This window comes from Amphibalanus amphitrite, unplaced genomic scaffold, assembly GCF_019059575.1.
Source record: "Amphibalanus amphitrite isolate SeventyFive unplaced genomic scaffold, NRLGWU_Aamphi_draft 000032F_arrow, whole genome shotgun sequence".
Classification (NCBI taxonomy): domain Eukaryota; kingdom Metazoa; phylum Arthropoda; class Thecostraca; order Balanomorpha; family Balanidae; genus Amphibalanus; species Amphibalanus amphitrite.
This window is the reverse complement of record NW_024881528.1, coordinates 1,151,125-1,168,056: the sequence shown is the minus strand read 5'-3', so window position 1 is coordinate 1,168,056 and position 16,932 is coordinate 1,151,125. Positions and strand designations below refer to the sequence as shown.

The window sequence follows — 16,932 nt, the reverse complement described above, 5'->3', positions numbered from 1 at the left end:
CGTTACAGGATCTGCCCAGAGTGGGTTACTGAATTCTACCCGGTTCGCGTTACGCCTGGTCCATGAGTACACGCGTAATAATTGCATAATTCGCGACGGCATGCATCAGAGACAACTGTCTCTATGGTAAGTCCGCGCTTTGGCATATGCCGCAAACGCTGTCATTATCAGTCAGTCAAGCACCATCCCGCGACAGAGCCGACCCAGTGTGGCACCAGGTCCACAAAGGACCAGTACACCGACTCTCACTCTCCACACGGTGCAGCCGCACCCGAGCCCATTCGGTCGACTCTCGCTCTTCGCGACTCTGCCTGTCCGAGATCCACATCAGATGCGGATCTCCGGGCCCACCCGGCGCACAGATCTGCCACAGATCCGCAGTCGGCCGTCCGTCCCAGAGCGGTAGACAAAAGTCGCGCGGCACGACGGGCGTGACGCGGCGCGGCCCGGAATAGAGACGGCCTGTTCCCGGAGCGGTGGTTTCCCATCTGTCCTAGTGACTGGACTCACTGAGCCAGGTGGGCGCATCCGTCACAGGGAGTTCCTGCATTGCTGTGTTTGTCAAGTGACTAGTGAGCTTATGATAAGGAAGCAATCCCACACGGCTTTAGCGCTATGTTCGCCTGCCTAGCGTGGGGCTCTGTGAAGGTCATGTCAGTTTTGGTTAACTCCCGTTTCCGTTTCGGCACGTTTCCAGGTCGGTAGCTTTGTTTCATGCAGACAGGACCCAGGTGCGCCGACCACCGCCGGCGTTCGCAGCTCCGTGTCGGCCGGAGCTGACCGGGACGGCGGGTATCGCGGCCGGGATCGTTTGTTATCGTTCGGCCCGCCTCTGATGATGGTGCCGTCTCTCTCCCTCTGATGAGACCGCGTGGACGCCGCTCTCACGGCCGGCGCCGCCCGGCTCTGCGGCGTCAGCCAGGTGGGGGCGGTGTGTTCTGCACTCTGAGCCACCGCGTGCGGGCGGGGTGTTCTGTAGTGAGCGAGGGCACCGCTCCACCGCTGGCGCCCAGTCTGGGCTCAAAGGCGGCCATCTGTCCCCGGACCCAGAGCTTACTCAGCCCGGAGTGCGGCACAACATCCGATGGCCTGGACGGAAGGTGTTCCGGCAGCAAAGGACTAAGGAAGCGACGCCGGTTATCTGAGACGCTGTGGTTAGTACTTCTGTAGGTTAAGTTGACTGGTCATCACCACTGCCGCCTGTCCGCGTTATGCGGTGAACGCTGAGACGGCGTCCTACCGTCGAGGCCGAGTCCATCCGCTCACATCCCATTGCGTTACATCCCATCACGTCACCTTACGACAAGTCACGTCCGGGCCGGCTGTCACTCGATACCTGACCTGATTATCGAACAGGAAGCCATGCGATAGACGCCCACTCACGCGCACAGTCAATCACGCAAACACTACGCGCACGCAGCGACGGACAGATACACTGGGTGAGATCAGTCCCAGTGAGATCAGCGAGAGCTTTCAAAGGCGATGTGGTGAACCAAAGACCACTGTCTATGGGTGAATCCGTCATTCATGCATTCTCTCGCTGCCGTTTCCGCTTTCCTCTGTCTATTCAGGACACTGGGAAGGGGCAGAGGTGCCGGAGATCGATAAAGTCGATATTCTGTTTATCCAGGGACGACCCCGCGGCAGCGGCGGCGGGCTCGGGCTCGGAATAGATTGTCTGGTAGCGGCAGGCGCGCCTGGCGGCGGCTAACAGGGAAAATATGAGGGAAAATAAAGGGAAATGACTTGGCTGTGCCGGATAAACGGATGACACGCCTGCAGCCAACGAGACAATCATGTAGACGGACAGATGTCAGACGTACGGACGGACGGACGGGCCAAAAACCACCGACGGGCGGACGGACGGCCAACATACGAATTTCGAAGCCGACCGATAGACGACGAATGGTCTGACCAACTTACACTTCACTATGCTCGCACTCCCCCATAAGTAAGAAAAGGCACAAGTTCCACGGCTATTTCGCTGCATATGTCTTTGCATTTGGCATTTGTAGCATTACTGATAAGCATTACGTGTGTTTACCTAGAGTTTTGGCGCACTTTCTATAAAAATGCCAGCTATTCGCACAGGGGATCCTCAGACGACAATGCACATCAGCATGCAGGTCAGTAGTGTGACAGTGAAGTACCGCGACTGTGTACACTGCTTTTAACGGACAATAAAAGGGTAGGGTTTCGCGGTACTGACCACGATAGAACGTGACAGAACAGCCTAAAACGGGATTCGAGACGGCAAAGGACGTGAGAGTGTAGAGCAAAGTGAGACAGAGCGGACCGGGGGCGCGACGACACGGAGCCGGGACTCGGTCGATGGTATCGGGCCGCCGCAGATAGTCGGCGACAGTGGCACTGTCTCCGGGGAGGTGGGTCTGAGCAGCGCGCACCTCCGGGGCAGGGTCGGCAACAGCGCTAACTACAGCAGTGTCACACTGTGTCAGTGCTGTGTCAGCGCGACACCAAGCACGAAGGTAGCTCACACAGCTGTGCCAGTTACCCTCTCGTGCGACGCTTTGGCAGAAATTGCCACAGTGCCAGAACGAAAAGAAACATTGAACTTCGATGTGGTGACCAATGGAAATATTTTGACATGGACTTCTGATGAATTCTGATTATCCGCCCAGTCTTCGAATTCCCTCCCAGTATGCAAAACACGGCTGGGGACGCGACACCCGGGGCTAATCAAAACATACACTGGGAGGCCAAATAAACCGGCCCGGCAGCGGTGCTGTAGCTTCAGACCGGACCCAGCGGGGCGCCGGTCAGTTTCTTTACAGCCCGGCGACGCCATCTCTCCCCGCCCCTCTCCCCTCCCGGTCCGATGCAACTGCACCCCTCCCCCCTCCGCCCGCACGACGCCGACCCCGCCCAGACCGGACCGGTCTCGTCTTCTCGGCTCGCCGGCAGGCTCGTTAGCCCTGCGCCGCCTCATTACGGCGGAGTCGAACCGAACCGGACCGGCCGGCCGCAGCGGCACTCAGTACTGCACGGAGCACACCACTAGCAGCACGGTGCTCCGATTGTCTGGTCAGCTGGACAGATGGGTGCCACACGCGCACACAAAGATAACGCTGATTACTGATTGTCGACGCTGGTGGTCCTTCGCTAATTAAAGAAGAGGAACCGTGTTTCGTAAATACTGAATTCAAATGTTGAACTCCCTTCGCAAAATTTAAAGATTGCAATGACACAGCCCACTAGCTTGACTGGCATTCACTTGATGTTGTGAAAGGCGTGTTTGATACGCAGTTCACCAAAGATATTACTATGCAATGACAGTTATCGACCCAAAATATGAATATAGCTTCTGGAGCTTGCAGTCACAGCCTGCCGCCGCTATCATTAGGTATGGGCGTATGGTAACGACCAACACTAATGAAAAAGCACCGCGCCGCGGGGAGGGACGTAATCACCACTACAGACCAGCAAATGACTGCAATATCCGTCCATCATTACTCCGAAGGACCAATGTGTACCGGCAAGAACCGACGGTGCTGCGTGGCGCGGCTCTCAAGGGTCTCATTCTAACGTAGGGGAATGCTCACTGCTCAGTGCTCATTGTAGAGTAGGTAATCACGTTTCAGTGTTCAGTGTCTATAGCCGTTCTGTTGCCTATGAGTCATTGCAAACAGAACCCAGCCGCATACAGGCCAATTGCAATCGCCCGCTCTCGATGGCAAACGCACTTGAGGAAATGTCATGAGGCAAAATGACGGAGACAAAAGACTCAGATCATAGTGCGATTGGCTATACTCAGTTAAAAACGCAGATTAACCGACCGATCCAACGGAAATCGTAAGTGTCCGAGTCTGAGAATGTTTTAAATGCATAAAAGAGAAGGCTACCCGACATCCGGCTGTTAGAGCAAAGGCTCGGCTTTATGGCCTGGCCAGTTTACTTGAGATCTACATTACTTGTATGCAATTGAACGAACCAATGCTGAGCGCCATTGTGACCTTCGGAGGAATGCCAACTGTCGAGAAGTCTGGTGACTGATTGCCACCATAATCGGTCACGCCAGATGGACTGCTTGCTTGAAATAATAATTAAAGCATAATGGACTGCAAGTTTCGTTTTGATTTATCTGAGAAAATTACACTTAAAATAGCTGGGTACAATGGCCAAAACCATGCGTCTTGTCTAAAACAGCGTTTACTGTTAATGATAGGTAGTAGTAAGACACCAAGGAGGAAAACTAAAACGAACTTAACGATATAAAACGAACTAAAAACGTTGGAAGAGCGGAACAGGACGGAGTGGACAAGCTACAATCACAGGTCACAGCGCAGAAGGGGAGTCAAACGCGGCGAGCCTGTTCACAGAAACGGCAGAAGCAAAAAGAACGGAGACCGAGCACGTGAGGCCTGCTAGGGGCGGAGAGCACAGGTGACATATCGAGAGCGGCGGTGCAGTGACCCTGTGCACTTCAATCGTCCCAGCCCCAGACCATGACACCCGTCCCCTGAGCGCGTCCTTGGCCGCGGGATGGAGCCATGTCCGTCACCGCCGGCGCCGCAGGTCGCAGCCCATCCATCGCCGCCTGTTTTGGCAACAAACAGCGGCGGCGGCGGCCGATTTCAGGGCAAACAGACCAACTGTCGGCGGCACGATGGAGCGATACCGACCAACAATGCGGCGCCCCGCCGGCAGAGCCGCGCGCTAGCCGCCGGGGCACGGCGAGCGCGCCGCGCAGGACGCTCCGAGCCTTGGGACGGGACCCAGAGCGAAGGGACAAACATGCGAAACGAAAAAAACAATGAAAATGGGAGCAAGCTACTCCACGACCAGCCATCCGCTGTTCGGTGCCGAGGCATGGTGCTCTCGATGCTTTGCATGTGGAAATTAGAACAGGTAATCGAATGACCGTTGGCTAATGCATGGCTTTGTCCCCGAGGGAGCATACTCAGCACAGCGACGACCGACGGGCACTTAGCGAGTGCTTTGTCCGCACCAAGTCCAGTGACGGCCCTCTGTTCCATTGTTCGTGTACCCTGCATCTGCTGGCGCCTGCCGACCTGTCCCGGCCCACAGCGGCGGGCCGGCGAGAGTGGAGACAAATATTTACCGCCGGGGTCGGAACCCGGTCCCGAGGGGCCGCGACCGGGGCCAGATTCGGTTCCAGGCATGGCTTCACATACAGGGTGTATGCTTCAACAACTGAGGGAAAATTTCCTGCCGCACCTTGTCTCCCATTTATGGATGATCTAGGCGATGATTATTTAATTTTTTAGGGGAAGGGGCGGACTTCTACGTTCATGGCGCCCAGCTTCCTAGCCCCAGCATTCAGCAATGAGTCCATGTCTGAAGTCACCGACGCTAAAGCTGTGCGGCGTTGACCCACAAACGCCTAAGATCTTCCCAACTACAACAGGCCGTCACCAGATTGAGGGTAGCTGATCGATAATTACGTTATAAGCACCCGTCACCTATGCTTCCTGTTACCACGATCAATGCACCCCGTCCGGGTGGCGATACCGCCCAAGTGTCACTCGGACCAGACCAGAGTAGTGGGGTGGGACGGAGGCACACCTGTCGGCTGTCCCACCGAGTGCACCTGTCTGAGTGAGAACTGACGGGGAGGAAATGACTCCAGACGATTAACATCTGTGTGGGTGGAGCGTTCAGCAGCGTCGTGAACGGCCCGCATGGCAGCAAAATATCGATGCACTACTCCTTTGAACAAGTGTGCTTATTTGGTTCACAGTTGGAATTTATTAAATCATGGTTCATGAATCTGGCAGTCAATAGGTACAGCCCACAGCTGAAGTAATGTGTGGTTTTAACAATCGTTGAACGGATGGCTTTGACTGACGATTCTTGAATGCGGAGTGATCGAAAAGAAGACGTCAATAGACCTATTGGTTTTCTACATACGCGCCGGCCGAGGGGGGGGGGGCGGGTACGACCCCCCCCCGCCGTTTCGCCCCTGGTGGAGCTAGCGCGTCGCGGAAAAAACGAGCGTGTGCGCCGTTACGAGACGCAGAGATTGGTACCCGATTTTAAGGTCCTAGGTCAACCTGTGACCTCTGAGGTCAGGTCAAGTGCCCCGAGGTACGGTTCAGTTTTTGATGAATAACTTCGCAAAGAAACGACCGCAGAGCCGCGATTTTGGCAGCATCGTGTTCGCCTCGATCAGGCGCGTCGAATGATATACTTTTTGTTCGGGTCAGGTCAACTTAGTGTGTTGACCTCCGGTCAAGGTGAGGTCAGCACCCCCAGGTCACGAAGTTGGTCGAAAGAGGTCATGTCGCATATCATTCGATTTGGCAGGTCTTCCTGAGTTCATTGGTGACTTTCCCGACTCGCTAGCTCAATTCGATAGGGAGTTATTGACGAAAAACTAATATGACCTTGATGACGTCATAAATGACGTCACGCAAGGTCAACATTGCAAAAAAGACGCATCTAACCTTGCAAGCAGTGCATCAAATCACGATTCTGTGTGCTTGAGATAGTTGGAGATCGTTCCCGGCGCCAGAATAGCAGTTTTCATTTTTCCCCATTGACTTATAATGGTGAGGTCACAAAAATTACCTGACCTGATATGACCTTTAGGAAAAATCCGAGATATACAAATTGTGAGACTCATAATGGATACTAGATCCTGCAAGTTTCATTTCCCTGTGACATCTCCTCTGGCAGTGAGGGCGTTGCGAATTTGCGACATCTGAGACCGTGCAGAGGTTCACTTATGACGTCATAGGTCAGTGACCTGACCTGACCCAAAAAAGCGGTTGGTGTCAAAAGATCCGGCTTGAATCAAAGGTCAGGTATGCCAAGTTTCAGCTCTCTATCGCCAGCGTGTTCGGAGCTATTGCGAAAAAACCTATGGGGGGCGGCACCCCCCTCGGCCGGCGAGGGTTAACCCGCGCCCCGTTGGGCTCTGCCGAGCAACGCGCCCCGTTGGGGGTGGCATTTTGCCCCCCCCCCCTAAGATCTCGAGAACCACGCAACCTAGCGACAAGCGGCAAACGGTGTTGGATAGCCCTATCAGGGAACTACCTTGTGACCCAATTTTGTTGACCTAGGTCAAACCGATGACGTCACAGGTCAGGTCAAAGGTCCAATTTTTACCGTTTACAGGCATTTCAAGAAATGCGTTGTAAAATCGAGTAAAATGCATTTCATTGAAAACCATCGATGGGGAAATGTTCTTCAAACACATATTTTGCTATTTGAGGTCACTGATACCAGGTCAGGTTACAGAGGTCAGGTCACTGGGGGGGGGGGGGGGGTCACAATATGAAAGTGTCGTGTGATACATGTTTTATGGCCCATTTTACATGACAAATGCGATTATGTGGGTCAGGCAGACTTTTGGGCCATCTTAGGTCACGTTTTGGTCAAGGTCAGGTCAAGGTCAGGTCAAGGTCAGGTTAAGGTCAAGGTCAGGTCAAATTAGGTCAAATTTCCAAGTTGATATTTTTGCATAAAATGAGTATCGATTCGATGCAGCTCGTCACGGGGAGTTCAATGGTGGTCTTTGTTTTGCCCTACGTGGTCTAGAATCGCTAAAAATTGAGTTCAAAAATTTGACGTCATCATTTTTGAACAGTTTTTTTCGCTATAACTTGGCCAAAAAACGAGATATCGATCTGAAATTTGGTATGTATATAGAAAAGCACAGGTACTATCATATATATTCCGTTTTTTTTTCGAAATTCGGAATTTTTTTTGGATTTTTTTTAATTAAAAAAAATCAATTTTTTGAATTTTTTTGGGTCAAAAACCCAAAATTTTGGAAATCCGAGATAGCAGTTTTGTAGCGCCGCTTTTTGTCTACTAGACCATATAAAGAAGTTTGAAATTGCTTTGTAGCTGTAGATTTGGTGAGCGTTTCAAGATTGCATGTTTTTTGCTCATTTTTGCTCGAACATGACCTCAGTTTGACCTCAATAACTCTTGACCTAAGGTGACCTAAGACTTGAAATTCGGTGTGAAGGTGTCAAACTGATGCCCGGGAAGGTACTGAAAATTTGGCGGCGCTGCGCGCCGCCGTTTTCTTGCTATTCAGGAAAAACCACAGGGGGGGCCAAATTGCCCCCCCCCCCCCCCAACGGGGCGAGGGTTTAACTGCACATTACTTCTGCTGTGGACTGTACCTAATGGCAGCATGGCAGTTTGCAACAAAGGTAATACGATTAGGCACCAGCCCTGGTGTCGAACTACCAAAACTGCTGCAACTAACTGCAGGTCTTCTGCAACTACCAGAAAACAGACAAGCTAGAAGAAATACCACCCAAAAGGTGGCATATTGACCAGGAACATAATATTATCATTGGCCTTCCACACTCAAATTAATTGAAGTGAAACTATGGCTACTAATCTTATAGGAAACTATGAACTACTAATAGGAGTAGAGGGATGCGGAGCCGTGGAAATTTCAGACGGCTCCGGCTCCGGCTCCGGCTCCGGAGAAAAAAATCGGCTCCGGCTCCGGCTCCGGGTGAAATGTTGTGGCGGCTCCGGCTCCGGCTCCGGCTCCGAGTAAAATGGTCCGGCTCCGGCGGCTCCGGCTCCGACTCAGTACATCCCCTATGCAATCAATTAAATACGGGTGGAAGAAAAATTGGATTGGTTATACGCGTTACTCTTTGCCATGACCGGCTCACCGCGTCCCCGCGCAAACGCACTTCGGAGAGAACTGGCAGAACAAAGGACTAGGAAGCGATGGCATTGGAAACGCAGTCGCCGCGAATTGGAGTTCACTGAACCATCGTAAGCTGACACCAGTCTCGGCTGCATTGGGGGGTGGGAGTGGGGGGGGGGGAGGGGAAGAGACGGTGCCGGGAGTCGCAGTCCACTGCACTGGCTTGAAAACAATGGTCGTCACCTGATGACCGGTCCTCATGTTCTGGGGATGCAGTAGACGTGGGGGGGGGGGGAAGGAGCAGACAAGAAGTTGATTGCGTACTGTGGGATACTGGGGATATTCGGCTTTTTTCATTCACTTGATGGCCCATGACGTAAGTAAAGTACCATATGTTTTACTGCCTTGTACTGTCAAACCGAACAAGGTCAATTATTTTTTTCCTCTTCAAAAAATAAAAAGGAGCCGGAGTCACCCCCTTTTTTGGCGGCTCCGGCTCCGGCTCCGGCTCCGGGCTATATTGTTTCACGGCTCCGTCTCCGGCTCCGGCTCCGGGCAAAATATGCCGGCTCCGGCGGCTCCGGCTCCGACTCCGGCTCCGGCTCCGCATCCCTGGCGAGTAGGGGTAGCCCGGGTACGGTAGGGTAGGCCGGGCAGGGGCGTAGGCAGGGGGGGCCACTGGGCCATGCCCCCCCCCCCCCTTGGGCGCCGAAGGCGCCCTTTGCGATTGGAGGGCGCCGAAGGCGCCCTCCAATCGCAAATGCAATTGTAATAGAATCGAATCGAAAAACAATCGCGACTGGAGGGCGCCCAATCGCGAATGTGTTTGCAGGGAAAATACGGTTGGAGGGCGCCCTCGGAGGGCGCCATTCCAAATACGCACTCCAAATACGATTGGAGGGCTCCCTTGGGCGCCCTCCAACCGCATTTGTAGGCTAAAGCTTTCTAAGCGTAGCGGTAGTCGCCTATGTAAGCCTGTTGATCGCTGCCCTCCTACCCACTGGCGCCCTCATTTGATCGTTGTACTCCTACCTATTGGCGCTCTCTGGTAAACAGGCGCCCTCTCACTCGAAGGCGCCCTCCTGTAGGTCGCCACCTTGCCCTACACAATGGTGCCCTTCTGCTGGTCGGCACCCTCATAATTATTGGCGCTCTCCCACCAATTGTGCCCTCGTGAAATTTTGATGGCCGCCCTCCTCCCTTTTGGCACCCTCTTGTTGAGTGCCACCCTTCTAGCCATTGCATGGCGCCCTCTTACCTATTGGTTCCCTAGTCCCTCCTGTTGAATGTTAATCGGGGCCCTTCTACCTATTGGCGCCCTCGTGTTGATCGCCGCCCTCCTAACCACTGACGCCCTCCTGTTGATCGCCGCCCTCCTACCCACTGGCACTTTCCTGCTAAATTGGCGCCCTCCCCACAGGTCCCCTACTGTTTAATGTCATCCTCTTGGGCAAAGGCACCCTCCTCACCATTGCCACCCTCCTGTTGAACTTGATCGTCACCCTTCCACTCATTGGCGACCTCTTGTTGATCGCCATCTTCCTATCTATTGGTGCTCTCCTGTTCCTTGCCGCCCTCTCACCTGGTGGCACCCTCCTGTTGATTGTTGATCGGGGCCCTCCTACCTATTGGCGCCCTCCTGTTGATCGCCGCCCTTCTACCCATTGGCGCCCTCCTGCTGCTTGCCACCCTCTTACCTATCGGTGCCCTCCTGTCGAAACTCGGGATGTTGATCGGGGCTCTCCTACCTATTAGCGACCTCCTGTCGATCGCAGGCAGCCCTTTTACCTATTGGCGACCTCCGTTGATCGCTGCCCTCCTATAATTTATCTACTCCTTTGGCATGTTTCCCAACTTAGCAGTTCTCTAATCTCTTGCACATATTGATGTCTTTCCTGATTTATCTACTTTGTAATTTGTTCATTTGTGGCCTGTGAAAACTGCCACAAATGAACGTGCATTCAGCATAATGAATGAAGCATACCAAAACTGTCTACGCTCTACCATGCATAAAACACGTCTTTGGTCTTAACGGATTGATCTTACTTTACATGCATCATGACATCTATTTTATATGGATCACGATTAAGTATTGTCAACAGGTTCGGCTGCAACAGCAGGCATCAGTTTCGGTGATTGAAGCTGGTTATTTAGGTATTCAACACTGTAATATGCATCTGTGAGAAGGCCATGAGGGCTGGTCGAGGTAATTTGGATGAGAAGCCCGAGGAGGCTAATCAATCTCATGAGGAACAGTCCTGTTATGGTTCACCTATCTTTCTGTTTCTGCCGCCTTCTCGTTGTGCGCTTGTGTTTACGCACCTCGCGCTCCGGTATCAATCCGATATGGTGGTCTGGTGTGTATGCCACCGCCAATAAACTTTTCTACATCGTCACCCATGGGCGAAGCTTCCTATACAGTTTGTGTGGCACCGGCCCCACCAAACCTTAGGTATTTTTACACCTTCAAATTTGGTAAAAGAGCGAGAAGAGCTTTGAACAGTGAGCACGTAAAATATGTGCCTAAAAGGCGGAGGAAAAGGTTGTTTTCAAAAATTTCGCGCGCCTTCGGCGCGCACAACAACACTTCTTTAGTGGGAACTTATAGCCAATCACTTCCAACCTTTTCGTCACGTGTCAGAATAACCCGCGCCAGGACATTTCTTCAGACATGCGGTAGAAAAATCCCATATACCACTACGCTACGAGCTTCCGTTTTTTCCTGTTGGGGGAGGGAACTGGGTGAGCGGGAGGGGCACACCTTTTGGTACATTACTCTTACACGTGCTTTATAAAATGTAAACCATAGTCGCTAAAAGCAAGGTCATCAGGCCATGTCGAGTGACCTAACTTAAAAAAAATGTTTTAAGCATAGTCACTTAAGCTGAGCGGGTGACTTGACCTTTTGTGACCTGGAGTAAAAACAAAATACACACGATGGAAAATCAATGCAGCATAACCTATACCAAGGTACGCAAAAAAACTGGTGGCGCAGTAAAAAAAGGCCTCCCACCCCCCCCCCCCCCCCCCCTCCGCTGAGCGATCGTTAAGGATTTTTATCTCGCGAACGTATGGCGCCCTCCTTGGGTGAGGTGGCGCCCTCCAAACCCTTGGCCCCCCCCCCCCCTTCGCGATTTTCTAAATACGCCGCTGAGGCCGGGGTAGGGTAGGGGTAGGGTAATCGCCATTCAATGTTCAGATAAAATATGTTCATCCATGATATTTAGGCAATAATCTCAAGATCCATATCATAGATAAAAATCAATCTAAATATAATAAATGGTCAGACACTAAGAACCATCACTTGAAAAAAGAAAAAACAGGACACTTCACTAGTGGGGGAGAGCAAAAAGGGGTCAGTCAGCATCATCTCACATCTGTAACTGCCCTCGAAGCACAATAACATTGATTAAACAAAGTATCAACGTAGTTGTTAGCCACAATCGACCTGATCTCAATGACAAAATCAAGTGCAATGCAAAACCAACATGAAATCAATGTTGGATCAATGTCGAAAGCCAGTTGACCCTGTATAATGCAAAATCAATGTGAACTCAGTGCTGGATCGATACTGAGTCAGTTGATCCTCAATGTTGATTATCAGCCTGGATTCAAATAATTCTATTGTTCAATCAATGTTGTGTGCTACTAGGGTGATTGAGGCCTAAACAATATTAAAACAGATGATACACACCAGTTCCAGTGGTTCATAAGAGGCATTAAACAGCAAATAAAATAGTGAAACATATCTTACAGACCACCTGATGAGAACACCTACTCTCTCCTCAGAACTTACCCAAGAGTGCTGATGAAGCCGCAGACACTGCCCTCGGCATACAGGGATACAATGTCCCCCATATGGAGGAATGCTGCCGAGGCCAACATCTCACCCATCTTTACTGTCTCAGTCTGGCTGGGATCAACTGTAAAAGTAAATAGCTGTTAAAATAAATACATTTATCAAATTTAATTTATTAGACATATGGGTAGACTGGTTAAAATACCCAACCCATTATCCAAACCCAGGGAGATGCGATAATCAAATATATTCAACACAATCTTTAATCTATGAACATCTAAGTTTTTTCACTTCATATCGTGAATATGCTTCATATGTTCATAAGCTTATTCATATCTTGATAAGCATAGCATGGGTGCTTGGCAGAGGTTGCAACAGCGAACATGACAGTTGAAAACGTTATTCACCTTAGCATCCTTACTCAATTATGTTTGAGCCTGTTGACCACCACCCTAACCGCATCAAGATAATTAATTTTAGATCATGTCCACCTCACTTGAGCACTATCACCATCACTTAGTAGCCAAACTCTTTCTCCCAGTTTGCACACTTCAACGTCCACTTCAACTTCAATCTGACGACCTCAACCGCACATCTTTGACAAACACAAAGTGCTCAGCCAGCTATGATAGTCTAGGCAGATGCACAATAACACCACTGAGGTGTCACCTGATACAACAACACAGGATCAAAGCACCGCACACCCACGGCGACCACAAAACCCGCGAAACGCCCCCAATTTTCCCCTGTCACACGCACCCTTCCCTGCGATCTCTCCCAGAATGCGCCCCTGCGCTATTTTCATTTTCTTTGCGCCAGAATTGTACCATTTGTTTTTATTTTGCATGGACTGGTGACGTAATAACCGACCAACCAATTACGGCGTTAGAATCATTTGAGGTAAAAGCTGAGGTCATTTTCGGGTCAATCTGGAGGTGAAAATTCAAAAAATTTCACGATAGTAATCAAGAAATTATTTGATATCTAATTTTCCTCGTTGGTGTATGGGGTTCGCGCTCTTTTTGCACGCAAAGGTTGTGTTGTTATTGAAGCAACCCAGGTACCTTTTTATATGAGGAATGACTTTGTTTCAAGTTAAAAAAAGCAATAAACATAAGTGTTAACAATTTTTTGTTGCCAAGACCAAGCAGGCTGCAGCCTCAACTCAAATACTTGAAGTTATACTTCAAGCAGTTTCCTCAAAGCCAGTTGATTGGTTAAATATTTTGTGACGTCACAGGCTCTTCGTTGGCTGAAACTCTACTGCCTAGCTAAGATATCCAAAACGTTGTTTTGGGCAAGATTTTGGGCTCTCCCCAGTTGTCAACAAATGTGGGTCACGGCGCGGGTCGGAACCGCGGGAACGTAATGAGGATGAGGGTTGGCCTTGGGGAGCGACCCGGCGACCCGGCGTAGGGCACCAGACGTTGGGGACTGGTGGCCTAACACTCTAGGCCACCAGTCCCGGCAGGCCTCTGGTCGGCGACCGGCCTTGATCTTCATCTTTGATCAGTTATCACTTGATACTTTCGGGCTGGCCGTTCGCCGGAAGCCCACGGGTTGTGCAGCAGCCGTGCGGACCGGCAAGGACGCCTTGGCCGTGGTCATCAATTCCGAACCGTTTCACAACCACCATGTGCTGGTGCATGCCGTACGGCACCGACTGAACCGAGCCGCCCGAGCCGGTCGCCTTAGCTCCCGCCGCTCGCCTGAGGTGGTCTGCGCCGGGTGCCTCGAGGCTCGACGCGTCGCCCCGCAGCACCTGACCGGCCGACACATCCGTCGGGAGGTGCATTCCGCCGAGGGAGACGAGGTGGCCAACCTGCACAGCGGGCAGCAGCGCTACTCCATGCTGATAGTGTGGTTCGCGCTGAACCGGGTGCTTACTGCTTGCCATGTCAATGTCTCATCGCCACGGCGACGCGAAGGTCGTCGCTCGGCTGATGCAAAGTCGGTGGGCCTGCACCCTGACCCAAGGCTATGGGCTGCCCCGGGACAGTGTCCTGTCCCCTGTTATCAGTGCATTGGCAGTGTCCGCGTTTTGTCCCACTCCCAGCCAGCAGCCCTGTTATTGCTTATCCCACCTTCCCCTCCCGCCACGGTATTTCTGAAGATCTCGGCACGGGCACGACCACATAAGTACACCTAAGACAAGTAGGTACACCTGTACGTACGTAGATATCCCGCGCCCCACTGGGGTCTGCGTATAACACGCCCTACTGGGGGGGGGGGCTATTCATACCCCCCCCCCCCCTCCTAACTCCGAAACTACTGGGCCGATCGTCAAAATTCAAACGGCGTCTGATAGCCCCGGAAAAACTGTCGAGCGAAACCTAATTTCATTGACCTCGAGGTCACCGATGACGTCACAGGTTAGGTCAAAGTAAAAATTATTAGCATTTTGGCTTGTTCACGTTTTGGGCTCTGGCCGCCGTCTTACAAGTCAGATCAGGCTCATTTTTGGATCACACACTCGTGAACAGATGCTCTAGATACCCTGAGGGTACCAAACTTGTACTTTGATTTTCAGGTCAAGGTCAGGTCATCACAGGTCACGAAAATATTATATCATGAGTCGGTCACGTGACACATGTTTTATGGTCCATTTAGGTAGGTCTGAGATTTCGAATTTGATGTCGTCTGTGTTATTGGAGGTCATTTTGAGTCGAATTTAGCTTAGGTCAGGTCACTTTCAGGTCAAAAAAGGTCAAATTTTGAAGTTGAAATTTTTCAACAAAAAAGGTGTCTATTGGATGCAGTTTGAGCTCAGGAACACGATGGTGCTATTTATATTGGCGTACGGTTTCAAATACGTGCTGAAAAATTGATTTGAAAAATTAATAATTGTGAATTTTTTGCAATAATGCGTAAAACTTGGCCATTTTTGAAGATATTTAGCTAAAACTTGCCAGAGTTAGTCATAATAATGCGTTCTATCCTATATATTCCGGTTTTTTCGAAAAATCAAAAAAAAATTGAAAAAAATGTAAAAATATAAATTTTGAATTTTATTATAAAAAAAAAATTCGAAATTTTCAAAATTTCGAAAATCCGAGATAGCAGTTTGATAGCGCAGTCTATTCTGAGTCCTCTCATGCAAAGAAATTGGATCTAGCTTAAAAACTGAGCCCTTGGGAGCGATTGCCGTGGTTCAATGTTTTGCGTCGAAATCGGCCGAACATGACGTCACTCTGACGTCATTTCCGGCCGACCTATGGTAGCTACGAAGTTCAAATTTTGACACAAGGTGTCAAATTGATGCAGCCTAAGGTACTGAAAGTTTGGCGTCGATACGTCAAGCGGTTTGGAAGTTATTGCAGAAAAACGGGAGGGGGCTATAAATAGCCCCCCCCCCCAGTGGGGCGCGGGATATGTACTCTACCGACTCTACATACACCGTTGACACCGCGGCTCGGCGTTCGGGCAGTAACATCCACTTCGTCCGGAGCGAGCGCAGCTGGACTGGGAAGCGGGAAACGGCACGTTCGTTCGATGACCGGGCGCTCAAACATCCAAGATGTCAGTGTTCTCTCGTCATCGCCTTTTGTTTTGTTTTCTCGAATTTTGTTGCAGCTGGTAGGAAGTATATAAAAATTTCTATCTATTTTTTTTCACTTTATCTCTTGTGCATGTGTAACTGCGGGACATGCCTGGCTGTGACCAAGGCACTTATATAAATAACTCTGTGACAGACACTCTCGACTCGTTATGTGGACTGACGGTGTCTGGGTTAGTGATGACGGCAGTCTGGCGCCGGCCGCGGTCCCGGTCCGGTGACGGCTGCGGTCCCGGTGGTCATGTCTCCCCCGGCCACTTCCGTCCCGCTCCGGCCGGCACCGGACCGGTGTGCCCAGCGGCGGCCATAAATCACAGTCGCGCGCGGCGGGGGAGTAAATCAACGACCGACAGGGAGTAAATCAGCACCCGTTTAGTGCGTAAATCAGCCGCGGGCCGCGTGTCTGTCGCCGGGCCGCCGGCCGCTGTCCGCCGCCCCCGTCAGTCGGGATCGTCGCGTCGTGCCGTGTCGAGCGCCGTCGGCGACGGGTGAGCTTCATAGTCATGTTGCTGTCGGCGCTACTGCTTTTCACCTACTGGCTAGCCGGCGGCTGTCTTTCCGCGAGGGCCGCCCTGCCTCCGGCGCCGGCCACTGGAATGGGCCGTTTCTTTGGCAACTGGTGGCGACAAACGGGCGGTGCTGAACTGAGACCTCCTCTCATCGGGCCAATCAGAAGACGGAACCCCAGTCAGCGACAGTCATCGGAGCTGCCGGCGCGGCTGTCACCTCCGGGCTGGCACACTGGGCCGCAGTTCAACCCTGGGAGACACAGACGCCCGGACCCGGCGGGTCGGCGGCAGTTCAGCAGTGCTCAGAGCGGCGTCACCGGTGAATGGCGGAGCCGTCTTGGAGTCCCATCTGTCCGACAGAGAGCACGTAAGCCAAGGACCTGGCCAGGATGGTCAGGGACTGAGAACGGTCGCAGAGCTCGTAAACCAAGGACCTGGTCGGGCTGGCCGGTGGCCGATG

General features: G+C 51.7%; 1 protein-coding gene across 1 annotated transcript in view; it reads right to left on the bottom strand.

The window, feature by feature from the left end:
- The window catches only part of LOC122368499 (inositol 1,4,5-trisphosphate receptor-like), a 77,860-nt gene extending 64,670 nt beyond the window's left edge, over positions 1–13,190 (bottom strand). The window contains exons 1-2 of the mRNA XM_043342483.1: positions 12,815–13,190; positions 12,405–12,531 (exon numbers count right to left, since the gene is read on the bottom strand). Coding sequence (XP_043198418.1) covers positions 12,405–12,502 — 98 coding nt within the window. The 5' untranslated portion in view covers positions 12,503–12,531; positions 12,815–13,190. The remainder of the gene's footprint in view (positions 1–12,404; positions 12,532–12,814) is intronic.
- Between the last annotated feature and the right edge of the window lie 3,742 nt (positions 13,191–16,932).